The sequence below is a fragment of the Sceloporus occidentalis genome, unplaced genomic scaffold, assembly GCF_023333645.1.
Source record: "Sceloporus occidentalis isolate IW3139 unplaced genomic scaffold, rSceOcc1.0.p SCAF_5, whole genome shotgun sequence".
Lineage (NCBI taxonomy): Eukaryota > Metazoa > Chordata > Lepidosauria > Squamata > Phrynosomatidae > Sceloporus > Sceloporus occidentalis.
In genome coordinates, this window is record NW_028316985.1 from 147,134,008 (window position 1) to 147,156,560 (window position 22,553).

The 22,553-nt window shown below is 43.0% G+C and overlaps 1 protein-coding gene across 4 annotated transcripts in view; it reads left to right on the forward strand.

Annotated features, from left to right (window-relative positions):
• Window positions 1–22,553, forward strand: part of ELF2 (E74 like ETS transcription factor 2) — a 54,838-nt gene that overhangs the window by 18,857 nt on the left and 13,428 nt on the right. Inside the window, exon 3 of one of the 4 annotated variants that reach the window (XM_089525780.1) lies at window positions 168–333. In XM_089525780.1, the coding sequence (XP_089381906.1) occupies window positions 168–333 (166 nt within the window). Of the gene's footprint in view, window positions 1–167; window positions 334–2,187; window positions 2,210–11,347; window positions 11,472–11,714; window positions 11,734–22,553 lie in introns of those variants that run through there. The other 3 variants (XM_089525783.1, XM_089525781.1, XM_089525784.1) reach the window with 3 other exon arrangements.

Consider the following 22,553-nt stretch of genomic DNA (forward strand, 5'->3'; position numbering starts at 1 on the left):
GAGCTTGTGGTGATTTCTACTGTAATAATCTAAGACATATCTAGATTTATTTTAATATTCTATAAAAAATTCATAAAGTCTATAGGGGATTTCAAAAGGGATTGTTTAGAATAGAATAGGAAACTATTAACAATTTCTGTCTCCCTTTCTCTCATGGGGTTGTGCAGGAAAATGAACCAGTGTCTGAGTATCCAGCAGTGATTGTAGAGCCAGTACCAAGTGCCAGAGTAGAACAAGGATATGCTGCACAGATCTTTGTTTATGATGATGAAACTTTCCTACTACAAGATGTTGCAGAGGAACAAGAAATCGAGACTGAAACTGTGAAAACAGGTAGATTTCTTTTTTTAAAAAAAGAAACACATTTCCTTATACTTCAGGCTTTAATCATTTAGTGTGTTTCAATAATCTTTTATTTACAGATTGATTTTTGCTTACCTTCAGCTTAATGGGAACAGATAATTAAAAAGCCCCTGAAGAATAGTGGAATCTTAAAATTGCACAAATGTGCTAGCTGTATCTTTCCTGGATAAAACTGGAAGAATCTTAAATGTTTTCCCTTTCCAGTTTGTGTTGCATTCTAGTAAATAGCTTGCTGTGCGTGTACTACTGCTATTGTTTTGATTCTTTTTTCCCTACAAAATACTGCTGAAAGTGCACAATTACCATTGGTGACAGTGTATTTCATACCGATTTTTTTGTTTTACAATACTGAATTATTATTTATTCTTAAAGCCATTTTGGTATTTTATTCTAGTAGGAAGTACTTTGTATCTTTAGGGTCACAAAATGAAGATATCAAATATGGGTTTGTCTTGAACAATGAGTGGTAATCTGCAGTTTCATAAAGACTAATGTATAAACTCATGTTTAAGTCGACCTCATGTATAAGTCGAGGGAAAGTTTTAGGGTCAAAATCCTGGGTTTTGATATGACCCGTGGATAATTCAAGGGTAAAACTTAGGGGGCCATAAGGAAGGATAGAAAGGGGGAAATACCATTTCCGGCCCTTCTTCTCCTTCTCTGGACCTCTAGGAAGCAAGTGGATTTAAATGGAGAGTTGTTTCCATAGGAAGCAAGGTCTTGCAAAAGGGACTGGAGAGATGGTTTTAAATTGAGAGTTTTTGCCATAGGAAGCAAAGGCTTGCAAGTGCTTTTCAATGGGGAGTTTTCCCCATTGGAAGCAAAGGCTTGCAAACGGACCAGGGAAGCAAAGGCTTGCAAACAGACCAGGGAAGGAAAGGCTTGCACATGGACCAGGCAAGTGCTTTTCAATGGGGAGTTTCCCCCATTGGAAGCAAAGGCTTGCAAACAGACCAGGGAAGCAAAGGCTTGCAAGCGGACCAGGGAAGGAAAGGCTTGCAAACAGACCAAGCAAGTGCTTTTCAAAGGGGAGTTTTCCCCATTGGAAGCAAAGGCTTGCAAACAGACCAGGGAAGGAAAGGCTCGCAAACGGACCAGGCAATACAGTTGGTACGCCTGTAGTCATGTGAGCCCCTGTTCCCATTTGCTATAGGACAACAGATCCTGCCCCTTACTAATCATATGTGCCCCAGTGATCTCTGGAATCTCATATTCATTTTTTCCTGCAAAGGAAAAATGTTGTAGATTATGGATTGGGGCAATAAGACAAAATCAAAAGTGGAGTGGCCATTACATTAAAATTATAGACATGTCAAATTCATACAAAAAAGCTACTTTAATATATAGTGTACAGTCAGCAGCAGTTAGCAATCCTCTGATAGAGTCCCCAGAAGGAAAGTGCTAAAGCTGTCATGACAAAGATTTTGGTCCATACATAGGAAGTGAATGGTAAACAAGGTTGCTACGCAAATCACTGTGCTGGCATGGCTAACAATTTGGTTAAATCTAGGAAGTGCAAGGAAAAAAGGATTATGCTGCAAGGCACCATGACAGCATGATGGTGTTGGTGGGGAGAAACAACATAGAAGAATTAGAGTTAAAACTCTGAAAGGAGTACAGAAATGAAAGATTGTGCTTATTATTACTTATCAAACACAGCAATTTTTCAACAGCAGAGGAGATCAAATCAGGATGGCCACAAATCAAAACGGAGAAGTGGAGACATGGGAAGCAGTGGGCCATCAACCATCATGATTTAATCACACATCACCAGATGCCTCCTGGCATGTGGGAAATCTGTACCTGAAAAAGATTAGACTCTCTAGCAACAAATCCTCTTTTTCAGGTATGGATATATACTGTGACACCACAGGACATAATGTATGTCGTTTGGAGAGATAAAACTAAACCACACAGTCTCATAAAGCAGAGTATAACACCAATCTGGATTTCTCAATAGTCAGAAACTCCACTGAGTCTGAACAAATTATTTGATTTGCTGGGATGAGTTCTTTGGATCTTGGTCTATATAGTTAACATGCACATTTCCACCTTTTATGTTTCATCACTAAATCTGATTCGGATAATCAAATTCAGTTTTGAAGGTATCATTAAGTGTGTGTGTATCTTTTGAAGTAGGCTTTCCAGAAATAATACTGATATACAGGCAAGACTTTTAAAGAGTTCTTCTTGGAGAATTATTATTATTATTATTATTTTAAAGTATTATAGTGGGCACGCCCGTACTGCAGGCTTTCCATCTGCAGATTGAGCATCTGCGGATGACTCCTCCTCATTGCCCAGTGGTGGTGAGTGCAGTTGGGTACACTACTGCAACCATGTGCCTGGTGCTTTGCTATTGGTTTTTGGGATCCATGGCGGGGATTGGAAGTGAATCCCTGCGGATACAAATGGCTGGCTGTACTGCATAGTGTAACAAGGTGCTTTTGGTGGCATATTATTATTATTATTATTATTATTAACCTTTATTTATGAAGCGCTGTAAATTTACACAGCGCTGTACATGCAATCTTTTTAGTTAGACGGTTCCCTGCCCTCGGGCTTACAATCTAAAAAGACATGACACAGAAGGAGAAGGGAGTGGTGGAGGGAAAGGGTAAGAGGTCCAGCAGTTCCTCTCTACCTCCGAGGCCTGGACCAAGGCAGATGGACTGGAGGGAGGGCTTGGCTTCATAATGGATGGTTAATCATTTTCCAGGGAAAATACATACTCTCAAGTAGGATAATGCATATACAGTACATAGCAATACAGGAAATGGTTTGATAAACAGGCACCAAAAGAACATCAAATAGTAAGCGACAATTATGCAATGCCTGGGAAGGCTTCTCTGAACAGGATGGTTTTCAACTCCGTTTTGAAGCTGGTTAAAGAAGTGATGGCTCTTGCTTGCGGGGGAAGAATACTAACAGTATTTATTTATTTAATTTCTATGCTGCATTTCTCCCAGAAAGGACCCCAAGGTGGCTCACAAGATAAATAATTACAATAAATAATATATAACAGTAAATAATTTATCTAACTTTTAGAAATGTGTTTGTTAACTGCTTTCAGGTCGAGTTTGACTTATAGCAACCCTATGAATGAGAGACCTCAAAGTCACCCTATCATCTGAAATCAGGGCTTGCAGACTCAGGGCTGTGGCTTCCTTGATTGAATCTATCCATCTGAAATGTGATCTTTCTCTTTTCTTACTGCTGTCTACCTTACCAAGCATTATGGCCTTTTTGAGCAAGTTATATCTTCTCATGATATGGCCAAAGTAAGACAGTTTCAGTTTAGTCATCTTGGCTTTTAGGGAGAGTTCCGGTTGGATTTGCTTTAGGATCCATTTATTTTTCTTTTTAGCAGTCCACAGTATCTGGAGAACTCTTTTCCAGCATCACATTTCAAATGGGTTTTCTTCCTATCAGCTTTCTTCACTGTTCATCTTTCACAACCATACATTGAAATAGGAAATAAATGGCATGCACAATCCTAACTTTAGTATTCAATTAGATATCTTTACACTTCAGGATCTTGTGTAGTTCCACCATAGCTGATCTTCCAAGTCTTAGTCTTCTTCTGATTTCTTGATTACAGTCTCTATTTTGATTGATGACTGAGCCAAGGTATGGAAATATTGAACTATTTCAGTCTCTTCATCGTCTCCTCCAGGGGTAGGCAACCTTTTTGAGCCGGGGGCCGGGTTGCTGTCCCTCAGACAACTGGGGGGGGGGGGGGGGCGAAGCCAAAAAATAAATAATTAAATATTTAAAAAAAAATTAAATAAATAAATAAACCAGGACAAATGCAGGACAACATTTTCAAATGGTGGACACTTTTTTTTAAAAAGTGGAGGATACGCAAAAAAAATTGCTGATTTTTTAAAAAATGTTAATATAAATGCATGTTTCTGAGGCGTCTATAGAAATTGCCCCCCTTGCCCCTGCGCGCGAGATGCCAAAGGCCCCGGTGGCAATCGGCGGCAGGACCGAGCTGGAGCCGGTCCCAAGGCCTTGCCGGGCCGCATCCTGCCCGCGGGCCGCAGGTTGCCTACCCCTGGTCTACTCTAACGTGATGTAAATCATTTGTGGTTATTATTTTTGCTTTCTTAATGTTCAGCTGTAAACCTACCTTTGCACTTTCTTCCTTGGTGTAACCAAGGAATGTTCCAAGTCTTTGCTATTTTCTGCTAGTAGTATGGTGTTATCTGCATATCCTAAATGGTTGATGTTCCTTTCTCCATTTTTCACATTTCGTTCCTCTAATCCTGTTTTATGTATTATATATTCAGCATACAAGTTAAACAGATAGGGTAATAAAATGCAGCCTTGCTTGACCTCCTTGAGTATCTGCCAGGGGGCTGGGAGTGGGTCCGGGAGATAGGTGGGCACTCATGGAGCCCCTGCCGAAGGAGGGCCAGACAGCCTGGAGGGAGCACATCAGCAGCAGAGAGGTGGCAGCAGCTCAGGTGTTGGGGGTGCACTGGAGGAGCAGTGGAGCAGCTTGGGAAGGGAGGAAGGGGCGAGGAGGAGGAGGAGGAAGGTGGGGCGGGAGGGGTCTTGAGTGTCCTGGTGGAGCCCTTAAAGCAGGGAGTAAGGAGGGAAGGAAGACAGACAGACAAGGGGAAGCCCAGGAGAAGGGAGAGGAGGCGGCTGCAGGCAAGGGAAGGCAGGAGTAGATGCAGGGAAGGGGCTGCCGGGCCCAGAGGGAGACCCATAAGGATTGGGACAGCTGCAGGCTGGCCAGGGCTTCCAAAAGGAACGGCCAGATTCAAGAGGAGGAGCTGAAGCAGTTCAAGACAAAAATTAACATGCTCTGTGACATGGAATACTACAGTGCCAAGAACTTCAGGCTCTGCCACTCGGGACTCGGCAGGCTTGCCGCCGTGGATGGTTGAATCCGCAAATGGCAAGTCTTCGGATACTGAGGCTGAAATATACTGACAATAGCCTCTGGTCCTGAGTACATGTTATGCATAAGGACAATCAAATGTTGTGGCAAACCCATTTCTTTAAGGGTGATCTATAGTTTTAAATGACAATCAAAGGCTTTTCTATAATCTATAAAGCACAGGCTAATTCTCTGCTGAAAGTTTTTGGTGTGCTCCATTATCCAAACTATAACTGCAACATAATCCCTAGTGCCTCTTCCTTTCCTGAACCCAACTTGGACAGGTGGCATTTCTCTCTCCATATATGATCAAAGTCCTAGTTATAGAATTTTGAGCACCACTTGCTTGCTTGGGAATTTAATGCATTAGTTCTGTGGTTACTACAATCCCTGGTATCCTCTTTCTTGGGGACTGGAATGTATATTGAGTTACCAATCTCTGAACTGTTGTTTGGTTTTCTAAATTGTTAACAGATTTTGGTTAGAACTATAGTAGATTCTGTCTCTGTAGACTGAAGCAGCTCTAGTGGTATACTATCTGTTCCACATGATTTATTTCTCCTAAGTGCCCTCAATGCAATTCTACTTCACTTTCTAAATTGTAGGTTCATCTTTAAATGGTTCTTCCTTTAATACAGTAAGTGTGTCATCTTTACATTTATTTTATATAGTTTTTCAGTTAATTGTTTCTGCAGTCTTTTTATATCTGCTTGATTGTGTAATTTGTTCCCCTGCTGGTAGTATAGTATTCCCATTCTTGGATTAAATTTTCCTTTGATTTCTTGAACATCATGGAAGAGTCTGTTCTTTTTGTGTTATTACTTTCTATTCCTCAGCCTTGATTATTATCTTTGTACCAGTGCACAAACCACAGAACATTTGCATTCAGGGTTCTAACCCTATTTCTGTCACCTTTTATATTTGCTTCTTGTCTGTCTTAACTGTTTGAAGAGTTTTATCTGTTATCCACTGAGCTGTCTCTTTCTGGCTGCAGCACATAGGCCTGTTACAGACTGCCAAAATAAAGCTGCTTCAGGTCTCTCTGGAGGTATGCTGTTTAAATGATGCATGGGTCCTAAGAGTCCGGAGGTCGCGCCAAAGCCACACTCCATTCCTAAGCACTGCAGTGCAGCTTTGGTGCAGCTTCCGGATTCTTAGGATGCATGCATCATTTAAACAGCATACCTCCAAAGAGACCCAAAGCAGCTTTATTTTGGCAGTCTGTAACAGGCCCATAGTGTCCTTTTTGCTTTCTTCTTTGACAGCGCCCCTGGCTTAAGTTCAGAGTTTTGGCTCATAATATTGCCTATCTATCTCTATCTATCTATCTATCTATCTATCTATCTATCTATCTATCTATCTATCATCTGTCTGTCCGTCCATCTATCTAATCTATATCCATCCATCCATCCATCCTCTTTAAATTCTGTGGGGATATTCTTCAGGTAGAATTTTGGCACAGTGATTGGTTTAGTGTTCTTTTTCAGCTTTATTCTCATTTTTGATATCAGCAGTTCATGGTCTGTACCACAATCTGCTCCTGGTCTCATTTTTGCAGAGAGAATGGAGCTTCTCAATTTTTTGTTTCCAGTTCTGTAGTCTGATTTCTATATTGGCTATCAGGTGATGCCTGCATATAGTCACCTCTGTGGTTGCCTGAAGAATGTGTTTATAATAATGAAACTACTGGCCTTCAAAATTTCAGTTAATTGCTCTCCTGCTTCATTTCTTGATCCTAGTCCAAATTTTTCTACTGTCTTTGATTCTGCTCTGTTTCCTACTTTTGCATTTCAATTGCCTTTGATTAACCACAAGTCCTGTTCTGGTCTGTGGTCAATTTTCTCCTGAATAGCAGCACTGAATCTTTTAATTTCTTCTTCTTCTTCCTCTGTAGCTGGAACATAAATGTGGATTATGGTTATATTAATAGGCTTTCCCTGAAGTCCTCCTCCTCCTCTCCACCCTTTGTGAGGACACAAGTGGGCTGACTGCAGACGAATGAGGACAGGTGGGCAGTGAAGTGTGCATCTGGGGAGAGCCTACTGTAAAAGCAGGCTTCTTGGCTTCCCTGCTTCTTGGTGGGATCAAAGAGTGCCCATGCCTGTACAACCCCACTCCAAGGAAAAATGGCTGCAACTGTGGGTCTTAGGCATTTCCCCACTGCAGAGAAGCAACCTCTGTCCACTGCCATGGTGAAATGCCAAAGAGCCACCATGGATCTGAGGAGCCCCAAAGTTTTACCCTTTACTTATTCATGGGTCATATCAACACCCACAATTTTGGCCCCAAAACCTGCCCCCGATTTACACATGAGATGGACTTATAGTTGAGTATATATGGTATACATTCCAGCTCATTTTAATATGTCTAGCTTTCCCTGATTCATGCTTCTCACATTCCATGTTCTGCTACCCAGTAGCTGTTTGGGCCATTCATTTTGGCTCTTCAGCAAAAGCCTGTCTGGCATGGGAGACATTACCCAGCAACATTGCAACTATCAACATAATCTCGTCTCACAGGAGCGTGCAATCCCACCACTGCAGAAAGGTAATGCCATGGTGGGATTAAAAAACTACTATTTAAATGTTTGTGATAAAACAGCATTTGGTTGGATGGAAGCTTCTTTAGTTTTGCTAGCTAAACATGTGAAAAATTGTGACATTGTGTACAAGTGAAAAATTGTGACATTGGAGGCTTGCACAGTAAAAGTCCCATCTGAAAGTACTGCAGGATAGAAAGAGTTGCAATGTAGAAATAAGACTAATGGTTTTAGAAGTTTTTAGGATCCATAAATAGTGAATCAATCCAGTTATTTTTGGGCCCATAATTCACCTTGTTATACAGAAGATGCTATAGCTGTTGCAGCAGGCTGGCTGACAAAATGCAGGTGGTGTAGTCACAGAACGTGTTTACAGATCAGCAAAAACACATTTATGTAGCAGTCAAGTTGCAAAAAAAAAAAAAATTGTCATAGTATGTCTTTGCAGCATGCCACCCAGGAGAGTTATTCTGAGTGATAGGGAGTCTATTGGGATTAGGGTTTAGAGATAAACTGTGGAGCCCTCATTTGCCTGTTTTGACAAATGGACTTGAATTGCTTTGACTGATGACTTACTATGTGTGAAAGACCGTATGTGTGTGTGTGTTACCTGTTGATCTTCTTGGATCTCTCAGCAGCTTTTGATAGCATTTATCATCATATTTTACTGGATTGGCTCCATCAGGTAGGAATAGGGGGCACTGTGTTACAGTGGTTCCACTTCTATCTGATTAGAGAGAGTAGCACTGTTCAGCTCCATGGTTATTAAGTTGTGGGGTGCCATCTTGTTTCTCATGTTGATCTATCTATCTATCTATCTATCTATCTATCTATCTATGAATGAAGCCACTGGGGTAAGTAATAAGGGAGTTTGGGGTGGCATGCCATCAGTATGCTGACAACACCCAGCTCATTTCATTTTCATCAGTATGTTGACAACACCCAGCCAGGGGACCTAGAAATGGTGGTACATGTGCTGGTAACTTCTTGTCTTGATTTCTGCAATGCACTCTACATGGGCCTACCCTTGTGCCAAGTTCGGAAGCCTCAGTTGGTGCAAAATATGGCAGCCAGGTTGGTTGCTGGTAAATCCAGATTGGACCACATAACACCTATCTTGAAATCTCTTCACTGGCTGCCAATTAGCTTCTGGGTGCGGTACAAGGTTTTGGTTATTACCTTTAAAGCCCTACATGGCTTGGGTACATCTTACTTGCAGGAGCAACTCCTTCCTTACAATCCACCCTGCACTCATAAGTCCTCTGGGAAGAATCTACTGCAGCCAAAGAAAACCAGGTTGGCTGCAGTTTCCCAGAGGATCTTTTCATCAGCCGCTCCAAAAGTGTGGGATGACCGGCCAGAGATCTGTCAGATTACCACGCTTGACGCTTTTAAGAAGGTAGTCAAGACGGATCTCTTCCGGCAGGCCTTTCCCGACTGACCTCCCATCAAAGAGCTAACCCCTGTCTGCCCACAGAATTCTCATCGTTTGCCTAATTTTAACTGTCTAATAATTAATTTTAATCTAAATCTGTTATTGAATGTTTTTTGAAATTGTAATTGATTTTATATTTATGTGGGTGGAGGTTTGAGGACTGTGATGTTTTATGATTTATTGCATTATGTATTTTTATTCTTTTTTGTAACCCGCCTGGATCTGTAAGGAGAGGTGGGATAATAATACTGTATTATTATCTTAGCCTCGGAGTCAGCTCGGGCTGTGCAGGTGCTGGACCAGTGCCCGAATGCTGTAATTGGCTGGATGAGGGCCACTAAACTGAAGCTGAATCTTGATTAAATGTGTATTGGTGGTTGTCAAGTCCAGGAATTGGGCAAGCAACGTCCCTTGGATTGGGGTGACTATACATCTGGAGGGAGCATGTTTGTGGCTTGGGAGTACTCTTAGATCCACCTCTGCCACTGGAGGCCCAAGTTGACTCTGTGGCTTGGAGTACCTGGTAACATTACTGACTGGAGTGCCTGCTTTGGCCTCTCCTGGACGGGGATAACTCAGTTGGAGGCCATGTACGGTACTGGTAACAATAGTCCACACACTGATTAGACTGTGGTAACATGCTTAACAGAAGGAGGTTAGGAATGGGAAATGCTGCCATGAAAGAAGCAGACAAGATCCTAAAGTGAAGTCCAAGGCTTTCATGGCCAGCATCCATAGGTTTTTGTGGGTTTTTCAGGCTATTTCCCATGTTCTAGAAGAGTTTCTTCCTGATGTTTTGCCAGCATCTGTGGCTGATCTCTTCAGAGAATGCTTGCCTGGAAAGGAGTTGGGTATATATATTGGGTGACCTGTGACACATGCAAATCACTCCTGCCTTTCTAGGTCACACAGTATATATAGCCAAGTCCTTTCCAGGCAAGCATTCTCTGAAGATGCCAGCCACAGATGCTGGCGAAACGTCAGGAAGAAGCTCTTCTAGAACATGGCCACATAGCCTGAAAAACCCACAAAAAACTATATACAACTGATCCCTATAGAATCGTCAAAGCCATTATGTTCCCCTTTGCCACTTCCGGATGTGACAGCTGGACAGTGAAAAAAGCTGATAGAAAGAAAATAAGCTCATTTGCGATGTGGGGTGGAGAAGAGTATTGAGGATGCCATGGACAGCTAAAAAGACAAACCAATACGTCCTACAGCAGATCAAGCCTGAACTCTCCCTGGAAGCCAAGATGACAAAACTGAGGCCGTTGTACTTTGGTCACATCACAGAAGGCATGGCTCCCTAAGAAATGACAACACTGCCAGCAGAAAGAGGAAGGCTGTACATCAGATGGATAGGCTCCACGTGAATTTGGAGGATGGGGGGCTTGGAGATGTCCCCTCCACAGGGTCGCCATGAGTTGGGGCCATTAACTCAAGGGCAGTTAACAACAACAACAACAACAACAAGCTTCATGTGGAAGGGACCTTGAAGACAATTCGGAAACCCCAGAGAGTGCAAAATGCAGCAGGAAGATGGCTGACCAAAGTATCATACAAGCGCACAGCACCAGCGTTCAAGCAGCTCCGCAACAAACTCCAGCTCCCGGAATCCCATAGCCTTGAGCCAGACCAGAGTTAACGCGGTGCCAAACCGGGCTATTTCCTGCAGTGTGGATGCAGCCTGAGTCTGCAGCAGAATGTGCGAGGAGAGGGAAGGAGGGGAACAGCGCCTGTTCCTTCGCCGCCTCTCTGCCGGCACTTCCTGTCTGCTGCGAGGCCGGCGGCGGAAGGATGGCGTGCGCCCCGCGCGCGGGGAGAGGAAGCGCTTCTCGCTGCCCTCGACAAGGAAGGAAGGAGGGAGGGGGCGCAGCGCTAGCGCCTCTAGTGCTGCTGCTGCTGCTGCTGCCGCCGCCTCCTCCGTCGCGCGCCTGGCTGTCTGCGGGGACGAGCGCGCAGCTGGGCTGCTGAGCCTTGGTTCCGCTGCCTTTCCCCCCTTCCTTAGCGGGAGCGCGCGCCTACTCTCTCTTCCGCGCGCGCGCGCCGCCGCCGTCCTTTTCCCGCGCGCGCCCGGGAGCCCCTGCAGGTCAATGCGAAGCCGCCGCTCTTTGCTGCCGCCGCCGCCGCTCCTCCTCCTCTTCTTCCTCCTCCTCCTGGTCGCTGCTCCAGCGGCATAAACATGGCGACTTCCCTGCATGAGGCCCCCACGAATCAGCTCGACCTGCTCATCCGCGCCGGTAAAGGAGGAAATGGCGGGCGGAGGGGAAGCGGAGCCCAGGCGGGCATGCAAGCGGGCAGGGAGGGAGGGAGGTTGCGCACATGCAGCTCGCCCTCTCGCTCTTCCCGGGGGCGGCCCTGGCGCCGGAGGAACGGAGGAGGGAGGGAGGGAGGGAAGGCGAATCCAGGAAGTGATGATGATCCCCTTGGCCGGTCTGGGCGCGCGAGTGGCCCTGACCCTGCTTCCCCCACGCGGGTGTCTCTCTGTACGCTGTACAGTGTGTATGTTGCGCCTGCGTTTCTGTGTGTGTCTGTGCATGCATGGTGTATGTAGTGTATGCATGTATCTGTGCTGCTATATAGACATTGTGTGTGTGGATTATATGTGCACAAACATATAGTTTGTATAGTTATATATGCAAATACTGTATATATATATATATATATACAGAGAGAGAGAGAGTGAGTTTGGATTATGTGTGCACAAATATACTCTCTCTCTCTCTATATATATATATTGTGTGTGTGTGTGTGTGTATTGTGTGCACAAATAGTCTCTATATACATATATACTGTGTATGAGCATATATGTATATAGTCCACACAAATACATTATATATATATATATATATATATATATATATATATATATATAGTGTGTATTTGGATTATGTGTGCACAAATATATAGTCTGTATAGTTATAGATACGTACTGTTTATATACGTATACATATAGTATATGTGTATGTATGTGTGTGTGTATATATATATATATATAGTGTGTGTGTGTATTTGTGTGTCTATATAGTGTATGTCTATATACACACTCAGATGTACACACACACACATATGTATCTATCTATCTCCACACATACATATCGTATGATTGTGTGTATAGATATTGTGTGCACTGTAACTCCTCTGGAGCCAGAACCAGGAAGCGAGCGTCGGAGGAGGCTGAGCCCGCCAAGCCCCGCCACGCTGCCTAGAGGGCAGGAAAAGGCGGCTTCCTTGTGGAAAAAGAGGCGCCTTTCGGGCCGGACCCCCCTCCTCCTCCGTCCTGAATCTCTGAGGCAGTTCTGGTGGGGCTCCAGACCCCCTTCTCTTTCGAGGGAACTTTGGCTGCATTCACACTGGAGAGATAGCCTGGTTTAGCACCGTTTTAAGTCTTTTCTGGGTTTTTGCTATGGAATTCTGGGAGTTGGAGTTTGTTGTGGGGCCCAGAGCGGAGCAGGGCTCCGCTCTGGCCTCCACAACAAACTCCAACTCCCAGAATTCCATAGCAAAAACCCAGAAAAGACTTTGGGGGGACCATCACGGCCCTCCTCCCTCCCTCCTCCTCCTCCTTAGCGGAAGCGCAGGGCTCCCTCAGGAGCTCCAATGCGCGGGGTGGGGAGGGGAGGCGGGACCCAAGGGCCGTCTCGACCAATCACCTTCCAAGGGCGTTCGAATTCGGAACGGTGCCGTCTTCGTCGGGCCAATGAGAGCAGAGCAGAGGCTGAGTGGCGGCTCTCTGAGGGGCTGGCAGCGCGAGGACGGAATTGGAGGGAAGAGGAAGGATTGTAAACACGGAAGCGAGGGCGGGGCTGCGCCAGCGGAGGGAGGGGAGTGGAAGAGCCTGGCTGTTGGTGGGCAGGCCTCCTAAATGCCCCCCCCCGCCGTTGTGTGGAGAGAGAGAGACCCATATATTTAATAGGCTTCCGGCCTCATGGTAGAAAGTACTTCTTCACTGCCTTTCTGGGTTTTTCTTTCTCTCTTCACTCCATGAAAAACTTCAAGGGTTTCTGTATACAATTAACAGGGAGACATGTAAGGCAGCCCCCCCCCCCTTGAAATGCACAGGTATTAGATGCAGGGGACACTTGGTTTGACAACAGTACATGTGAAAGGGATCTAGGAGTCCTGTAGACGGCAAGATGAACGCCAGCCAAGAGGGTGATACAGCAGCTAACAAGGCCAATGCGATTCCAGGCTGCATCAATAGGAGTGTAGTGCCTAGATCAAGGGAAGTAATAGTGCCACTCTGTTCTGCTTTGGTCAGGCCTCCTCTGGGATACTGTGTTCGGTTCTGGGCACCACAGTTCAAAAAGGATGTTGAGAAGCTGGAGCGTATCCAGAGGAGGGTGACCAAAACTGTGAAGGGTCTGGAAACCATGCTCTATGAGGAGTGATTTAGGAAACTGGAGAAAGAAGGTTAAGAAGTGATATGATAGCCCTGTTTAAATACTTGATGTTATGTTGAGGATGGAGCAAGCTTGTTTGCTGCTGCTCCAGAGAATAGGATCCGGAGCAATGGACTCAAACTACAGTATAGCAAGAGAGATTCCACCTGAACATTAGAAGCAGCCACTTGACAATAAGAGCTGTTTGACAGTGGAACAGTAGAGATGCTAGCATTTGTTTATCAAAAAAGTGTTGTTATCCCTCTATCAAGGAGTTGCTTGTCTCAATGCCATGGTCCCCCAGTAAACATTGAGGTTCTGGTGTGCTTTAGCAAAACCCAATTTAGGAAATAATAGTTGGAGTTAAAAAGCTTGAGATACGATCTTATGCTAAAGATACCTAGGATAGTGGGATATTTTCTCTCATCTTTCTCAGCTTTTCCTATTTATAGTTTCCTTGTGAGACATAAGTGTTTCAGTATCCCTATCCTTGGTGGTTGATTAATGCAACACCTCTCTCCTTTAGCAAAGGTTTAAGGCCTTTCCTTCTGCAGGACTTCAAAAGAAAGGTGGACAACTTGTGACTTTTCAGGTGTTGCTGGACTGAAGCTCTTGGCCAGTACAGCCACTGGTGAAGAATGCTTAGCGTTTCAGCCCCAAAGCATCTGGAGGTCCACATTTTGTCCATTCTTTTAGCACATAATCTTACATTGCTAGTTCTCATATTTTTTGAAGTTCCTTTGAAGATTGAAACAAACTACTGTGATAAATCAGTGCAGTTGTTACACTGCTATCATCCTTTCCCACAATCTGAGAAGAACAATCTGAAGACACATGATACTGCAACTGTGCTGAAAACTAAAAAGATCTGAATCTGGTCACACTGTAGTTTGGATGGAGAGACTGTTTGGAAACTTTGTGTAGACTGCCTGGAGGATGTAGTAGGAAGAATACGTAATACATGTGACAAAACAAACAGAAGGAAAGTGTTCACTTTAATTTGTTGTATGGTGCAAAGCAAAATTTGTCAATTTATATATATTAATTGTCATCTGGTAGGTAAGATTAGTCTTGGAGAAAGCAGGTCATGATTGGATAGTCCCTCCAGCAATTCCTGTAGTGGATAATTTTTTTGAGGCGGCGGGGGGGGGGGGGGAATGAACAAGAAAGATATACACCAGAAGACAAAAGAGACAAATTCTGTCCTTCTGATCCATTTAGCTGTGAAAGGAATAAGTCTTTTGCTTGGAAGAAAAAGTGCATTTTCTTTGAGACTTCTGATATACCTTTTCCAAGCCCTAGCTTAGTTACTTTAGGTCCCAGGTGGGAGAACATATGTGGCACGCTGCTTGTTTCCATCCAGCACATCTTGCATCCAACTCCATCTGACTGAAGCCTTGTGTCTGTGCCCTCTTTTCTAGTGCTATGGCTTCTAGGCAGAATAACCACAGTTCTTGCATCTGCTACTCTCAAAGTCGGCGGGGGGGGGGGAGGTTTCTCTCAGCATTGTGCCTCTTCTTTCTTAGTTCATCCACATGTGGTACACTCACAAGAAATAATGTGTTTAATATGTTAAGTGCCTCTTAGTTAATTCCTGTTGTTGCTACATTTAAATTACTCAGAGACTGAATTGCTGTGACATCATGCCTAAATATCCTAAAGGCACTGTATCCTACCTTATTTTGGAGGCTGAGCAGGGCCAACCCTGATTCGTACTTGGATGTGGGACTGAAGGAATAGCAGGTGCTGTAGGCTACATTTCATAGGAAGCGAACCTATCTATGAAATGTAGCGAACTGGCTAATGACATATGAATATAACTTGCCTAGGAAAACCCCATGAAGTTCATGTGGTCACCATAATTCAACGGATGACTTGAAGGCGTGTGCATGCACACCCGTGTTTATAAATACTTTAACTCAATGTTACCAATCTGTTGCTTTTCGGATGTGTTGGCTTTCACCCTTAGCATCTCCAACCAGTTGCACTCTGTCACGTCTAGAGGGCACCAAGTTGGGGAAACTTCCTTAGGTACTGAAGAAAAAGGATATGGTTACAAAATTAATTATGACATTTCATTAAGAAAAGTAACATAATTTTGAAAGGAGAAAACTTCAAAGGGTTATTAAACTGCCTATATACTGTTGTGAAGGAAAAGAAGAAAAGGTGTTTGAAAGAAAGTAGGTAGAGAATAGAAGATGGAATCCTAAAGAGAAAAACAACAACAATTGAGAGAAGAGGTAAAGAGCTGACAAAATGAAGGATCATTAAGAAAGAGGAACAGGGAAAATGTTTTATATAGAAGGGAAGACCTTTATACTGTTGGAGGAAGCTGGATGCGGATGTAGGATAGGGAGCAAAGACCAGTGCTTGGGAGAAGGTTGGTAGAGCTGAATTTACTGTATTAATTGGGAATAGGCAAGCAAGTATTTAACATACTCTGTTTTGTTTGCTTTTGAAACAGGTTATGTTTAGGATTCTGAAGTGCTGGCCATAAACATCACTGTGAAAAAGTTAAAAAGTATACATGGGGCTTTCTTGAGGATCACGTAATGTTGTGTCTTACTCCAAATTTCATCTCTGTAACTCCAAGAATGTACTAATAATAGTGTACAGTGTGTTGTACATTAGATATCACTGTGATAAATTGCTTCTATGCTGCCTACAACAAAATGTCCCAAAGTACCCTTTATTGGTAGAAAGAAGCATAAGAATGGCAATTATTTAAGAACACAAACCTAATTTCATACAAAAAGGCAGTTATTTTACCAAATTACAATCAGGTGCTCTACTGGTATCTACTAAAATTCGTGGCTGAGACAGAAGTTCAGCCAAGCCATTTTAACACTGGAGCGTTACAGACCGCCTAAAAGCGGTGGTCTGCCGGCGCTGCCAGTTGCTCCACAAGGGAGCCGCAGCAACCAAACTGTGCGACTCCCTCACGGAGCAAAAAGAAGCCCCAAAATGGCACTTCTTTTCGTGGCGCGGTTATGACGCCGCGAGGCACCAATGGCGCACTTGCGGCGTCATTTGTGCTGCGTGATGTGCGGACACAACGCATCCGCTACGTCAAGATGGCGGCGCCTGTGTGGAACAGGCGCCGCCATTTTTGTGCGTGCTCTGTGCGTATTAGAGTTAGGGGCATCAAGAAGTGACACCCCTTTCTAATCCTAGTACGCGCAGAGCGCGTACTATAGGCCCATGCGGAACAGGCCACTGTTTCCTTGACTTGAATTCTTTCTCCACTGCTTACTAGATTGATTTGTTTATTCTTTTGTGTAATCTTAAATGTAGTTCTTTCCTTTTCAGCCATATAGGGCTGTATGATGATTATGACCACATTTAGGAACAGTACTAGAAACAGAATGTTAACTCTTTTTGTCTACCTCCTAACCTGAGACCTTGACTTTGAGCTACTGTGTTAGGTCAGAGTTTCTTTATGTTATACTCTTCTGTTGTCATTGACATGCCTTCTTCTATCTCCAACCTTCATCACAGCAAAACAGTTACTATTGTAATGTAGATGACCATGATTGTGAATTGTATGCAAACTTTATAGTTGGACAGGTGTTACATCTGAGAACAGGGAAGGTTGCCATCTGCTGGGCAGCAGAATTTAAACATGTCTCTTGACTTCTGCTTCACTATCTGTTGAGCTGCTTACAGCCTGGAGATTGTCATCAGAAAAAGGACAGCCATTCTTTATATCTGCAATTCTTACCTAGTTATGAATGTGGGAAGGATAGTGAGTGCATTTGCAGCATATACTTTTCGCTTTACTGTGTAGCGAACTGATGACTAGATGCACATAGGTGATCTGTTGTAATTGGTAAGGAGGTGTACAGTTGCTGTGGACTCAAAGTTGTGTTTCCCATTTGCTCTTTATTTTCCAAGATTGCTGATGTTATGGTTAGTATGCTGCCTATCATCTAGTAGTGTCTGTAAAAGTTAATCTATCTCAGTAGAATAACATCACAACATCCACTAGTACTAGTGGTGAGAATTGATAGGAGTTTCAGTCCAAAAACATCTTGAAAGCAGAGTGCTACCCATCCTGCATCTATTGCTGGGATGGGGAAAGTAGAGCCCATAGGCCACATTTGGCTCCCCAGGGCCCTTGAGAAGGCAAAATGCTCCACAATTACTTCTAGGGGGTGTGGAGGCCATCTTCACCACACTTTGAACCCTCCCTCCTGGATGTCCCACAGTTCAAAAAACATGTTTGAAAACTTTTTCAAGTAATTCTTTCAAACTCTTTCCCCCCTAAAAATGTCTCTCAGACACCCAGGATGGCCTCCAAATGTGGTGGGAATGCCCCTGTGTCCCTAAAGGGTGCTTGAAAAAAAACCCCCAATTTTAATTTTTGTGGGAGAAACATGTGGTGGGAAGTGCAGCCCCCCACGGTCTCATGAGGGGCTAATGTGGCCCCCTACCCTTCCAAAGTTGCACACTCTTGGTTTATAGTCATCTCCTGATTCACAGTCTTGCCGTTTGCATCTCGGTCTTTGGCGGACAGCAAGCCGGGAGGGACATAATGGCACCTGCGCCTGGGAACATGCCTCCATTGTAATAAATGGGGCTCAAATATTGATGATTTTTCTGATTCACTGGGGAGGGGGGTCCTGAACGGTTCTCCCACAAATCGGAAGGGCCAACTATATAGTATGCTACAGAATAGCTGTATTATAGCTGAGACAACACCAGTACATGGGGAGAAAAGTTTTATCATGTTATTGGTGGATCTGATCAGGGATATGGTCCCTGTCTGTGCCTCCTCCTGCTTGTCCTTCAGAATGCCAGTATTAGCACATATTTTCTGGTTCTTTCTGAGTCTTCATTGTTGTACTTTAAATGCTGCACATTTGTAGATAAATATTTTTTAAAAATATTTTCACTACATCTAAACAAATGTAGCAGAACTCATGGATTAGCTTGTCGATACTCCATTTGATTATGACAGCAACATTGTGCAGATGTGTGTTATTGTCATGGGATTTATGTCATGTTGGTATAGTAATGAGAGAGAGATGATAGTACAAGAAGGCCCAAGGGTAAAGGTGGAAAGAGAAAAATGCTGGACTTTGGCCTATTTCACAGTTTTATACCATAACACTGGCCCCATACAGACAGGCCAAAATAAGGCTGCTTTGGGTCTCTTTGGAGGTATGCTGTTTAAATGATGCATGCGTGTTAAGAGGCCGGAAGCTGTGCCAAAGCCACACTCCAGTCCTTAGGACTGGAATGTGGCTTTGGTGCAGCTTCTGGCCTCTTAACACGCATGCATCATTTAAACAGCATACCTTCAAAGTGACCCAAAGCAACTTTATTTTGGCCTATCTGTATGGGCCCACTGTTACCTTTTTAAGGATTTGTTAGAAGTTTAGCTTTATCAGTACTTTAATGAAATCCTAGAGCAATTTAAACTCATTTAGCATGAATGTTAACTGCAGAGCTAAAATGCTGACAGCAGTGTATCTTGCTGAAAATCAGTTCTACTAGACTGAATTGCTCAGTTTGTTTTTTGTGACTTTGATTCTTTTACACTGACTAGAAAAAAAACTAGTTAATTTTCACACATTGACAACTGACATTAGTAAGTATCTGAAATATTTTTACAAATGTTTTAGTGTGTGAGTTTTACTATAACAAAAAGAATATGGCCTGAACAGTTTGTCTTATTTTAGAAATGCGTATTGATGTGGAAAAATAAGGTTCTCTTTATTAATGGTCAGCTTAGAAAGTGAATCTAATTTCTTTGCAGTCCCATAGTTGTGATTCTAATTGAATGAAACATATTACTATCATATTGAGTTATTTGTCTTCTTTTGTAAAGTAATTTAGTATTTTCAATACGATCTGGGGAAACATTATTAAGAAAGAGGCTTGAATTATGCCAGCTAGTTAAGCATAATATTAGTGTTTGAGTACACTGGACCCTTGTTATCTGCTGAGGTTTGGTTCCAGAACCCTTTGTGGATACCAAAATCTGTGGATGCTCATATCCCATTGAATATAATGGCAAAGTAAAATGGTGTCCCTTACTAAAAATGGCAAAATTAAGGGTTGCTTTTTGGAATGTGTATATTTAAAGATATTTTAAATCGGGGGATAGTTGAATCCATGGATAAAGAATCTGTGGGTACAGAGGGGCAGCTATAAAAATGAATTGCCTGGAATGAACCAGGAGGTTCATTTTCTGATTTTGCTTGTTATGCACACTTTAGTTGCTCTTAGACAAGCAGGTATCTTTCAGCCTTGGTCCTGTCTAAATTGAAGGAGAATACTTGCCTGCCTCATAATTATGTATATACATTTCTTTGAAGGATTTTAAAACATTCTGGCAGTGCTGAATATTCAATGCTTAAGAAGTCCCCTTAAAATAACTTTATTTGAAATTGCTTTTAATATTGGTTTTGTTCATGGTGACAAGATAAGTGTGTGTGTGCACACACACATTGTAACAAGCTGGGAAGATCTAACAGCTTTTTAAGGATGTGCTAGCTAGACCTGAGCAGGGCTTCTGATGACAGGGTGACTTGGAGGTCTCTCATTCATGGGGTCATTATATGTTGTTGACTTGATGGCAGCTAAGAACAGCAATGTGGGCAAGAACTGGGCAGCAAAGAAATCGGGGAGATCTACAGAAACTATCAGAAGCTTATATACTCTAAAAGGCACCAGATCCCATCTCATCTTGGAAGATAAGCAGGGTCAGCTCTGGTTAATACTTGGATGAAAGACCACAAATGAATTCCTGGGGTTTTAGGCTATATTTCAGAGGAAGCAAGTTGCAAAACCACCTCTTGAGTATTCTTTGCTTAATAAAACCCAATGATATTCATAAGCTCACTATAAGTCAGCAGGTGACTTGAACACACATACAGTGGACCCTTGTTATACGCTGGGGTTTGGTTCCAAGATCCCCCATGTATAACAAAATCCGTGCATGCTCAAGTCCCATTAAATATAATGACATAGCAAAATGGTGTCCCTTATAAAAAATGGAAAATCATGGTTTGATATTTGAAAATTATACTTTTTTTGAACATTTTCAAACCGTGTATGCTTGAATCCGTGTATAAAAAAATCAGTGTATAAGAAGGGCCAACTGTATATGCACAGTAAATAGAATGAGGACTTTAAAAGTGAATGCTTTAATTTAGATTGAATTAAGATTAGTAGACTTTATTTCCTATTGAAATAAATTTATTTAGGCTTACATCTGCACTTCAGAAATAATCCATGCATGGATTACTTCAGCAGTGCAGATGTAGATTTAGTTAATCTCAATGGGATCTGAGTGGATCTAGCCCTGTATTCTCAATGGAATTTAATTTTCTTTTATTCTTTTTGTCTTTACTATTGTAAGAAGTTCCTCTACCCAGCATTTATGTTATTGCTATACCTTTTCGAGCAATTAAAACAATCAGTTTAATAATCCATGTATTATGTATGTAAAGCAGAGTGAATTTAAATTCCCAGTGTTGCTAATGTAGTTCTTTTGTCATCCATGCTGTAGTTACATTGTGTTTTGGCAGACCTATTCAGAACATTGAAACGTGTCTGGACCGTTCAGGTAGTATAAAATGCAGCTGCTAACTGATGCACACAATGGAGATCATATTACAGTGGACCCTGTTAACTGTAAGGGTTTGGTTCTGGACCCCACTATGGATGAAAAACCCCATGGGGCCTCAAGTTCCGTGGTTCTCAGTGGTGGCACATATCTACGCAGCTGTTCTGCTGCAACTGCATGCACATGCTGTTGTTAGTGGCAATGCGGCTTACTATCGATGGATGCTTAAATCCATGGATGGCAAGCCTGCAGTTCGGGAGGGCAGGCTGCACAGCGCGCCCGTGCCATACGCGGGCGCGCCATACATGGCCTTGAGCATATGCGCTCAAGCCGCGGGGCGCGCACGGGGCGGAAGGGGTGGCGTGTCCCATTCAATTGAATGGGCGCGTGCGCCCGTTGCGCCCTGTGTGCTCCCGTGCCGCTGCGCCGCCGCGCACGAGCCCCATTGTTTCCAATGGGGCTCGAGCATAGGCAGAATTCGCCTTACACAGTGGGATCCGGGACGGATCCCCCGCGTAAGGCAAGGACAGACTGTACTCTGATCCTGAACGATCTGTCTCGGATCCCAGTTACTTTCCAAACCAATTCATGATGGCTTTGGCTCTTAAGGCCTTACATTGCATGACTATCTGAGGGACCTCCCGTTTTGTTACAAATTTATTCAGATGTTAGGATCTCTAGGAGAGGTTCTCTTAAGAATACCAGAACCTGTGGAGACCTGCTTAATGGGTATGAGAGAGAGCACTTGTTGCTTACAGACTTTGGTATACACTCCTCTTAAAATCTGCTTCACTCTCCCTGCTTTTAGGGAATGCATCTTTTCAAACTGGCCTATTAAACAATTGTTATGCTTATTTTGATGAGATTAATTATTTTGATTATGGTAATGATTTTAAAGGTTTTATTATTTAATTCATTTTAATTGTTTTTTATACCATGTTTTAATGGTGCTTGTTAACTTTATAAAGCATTACTTTTTCACAGAAAGGGAGGAAACTAATAAATGAATACATAATGCCCAGATCTTTAAAATTAACCCTTTTAAAACCAAGTAAATAAAAGTTAAAAGACCGTTTGTTGGTTTAAAAACCTCCCATTTTCATAAAATTGTCCAAACTTACTATGCACAGAATCCAGTTTGTATGGCTAATCAGTTAGGAGGCTGGTTGTCAGATTGATTGAAATATTTGGAAAAATTTAGTGCTGAGCTGAACTTTTATTGTCCCATTTGTGAATGATCATTTCAGTCATTTTTGGGGGTGGCTCTTGAAATGTGTGGGCTTAAACATACATGCTACCTATAGCTCTTGATGGTCAGATTCTTTTCCCCAAAAGCCCCCAGGAACAATGCTACAAGATGACAT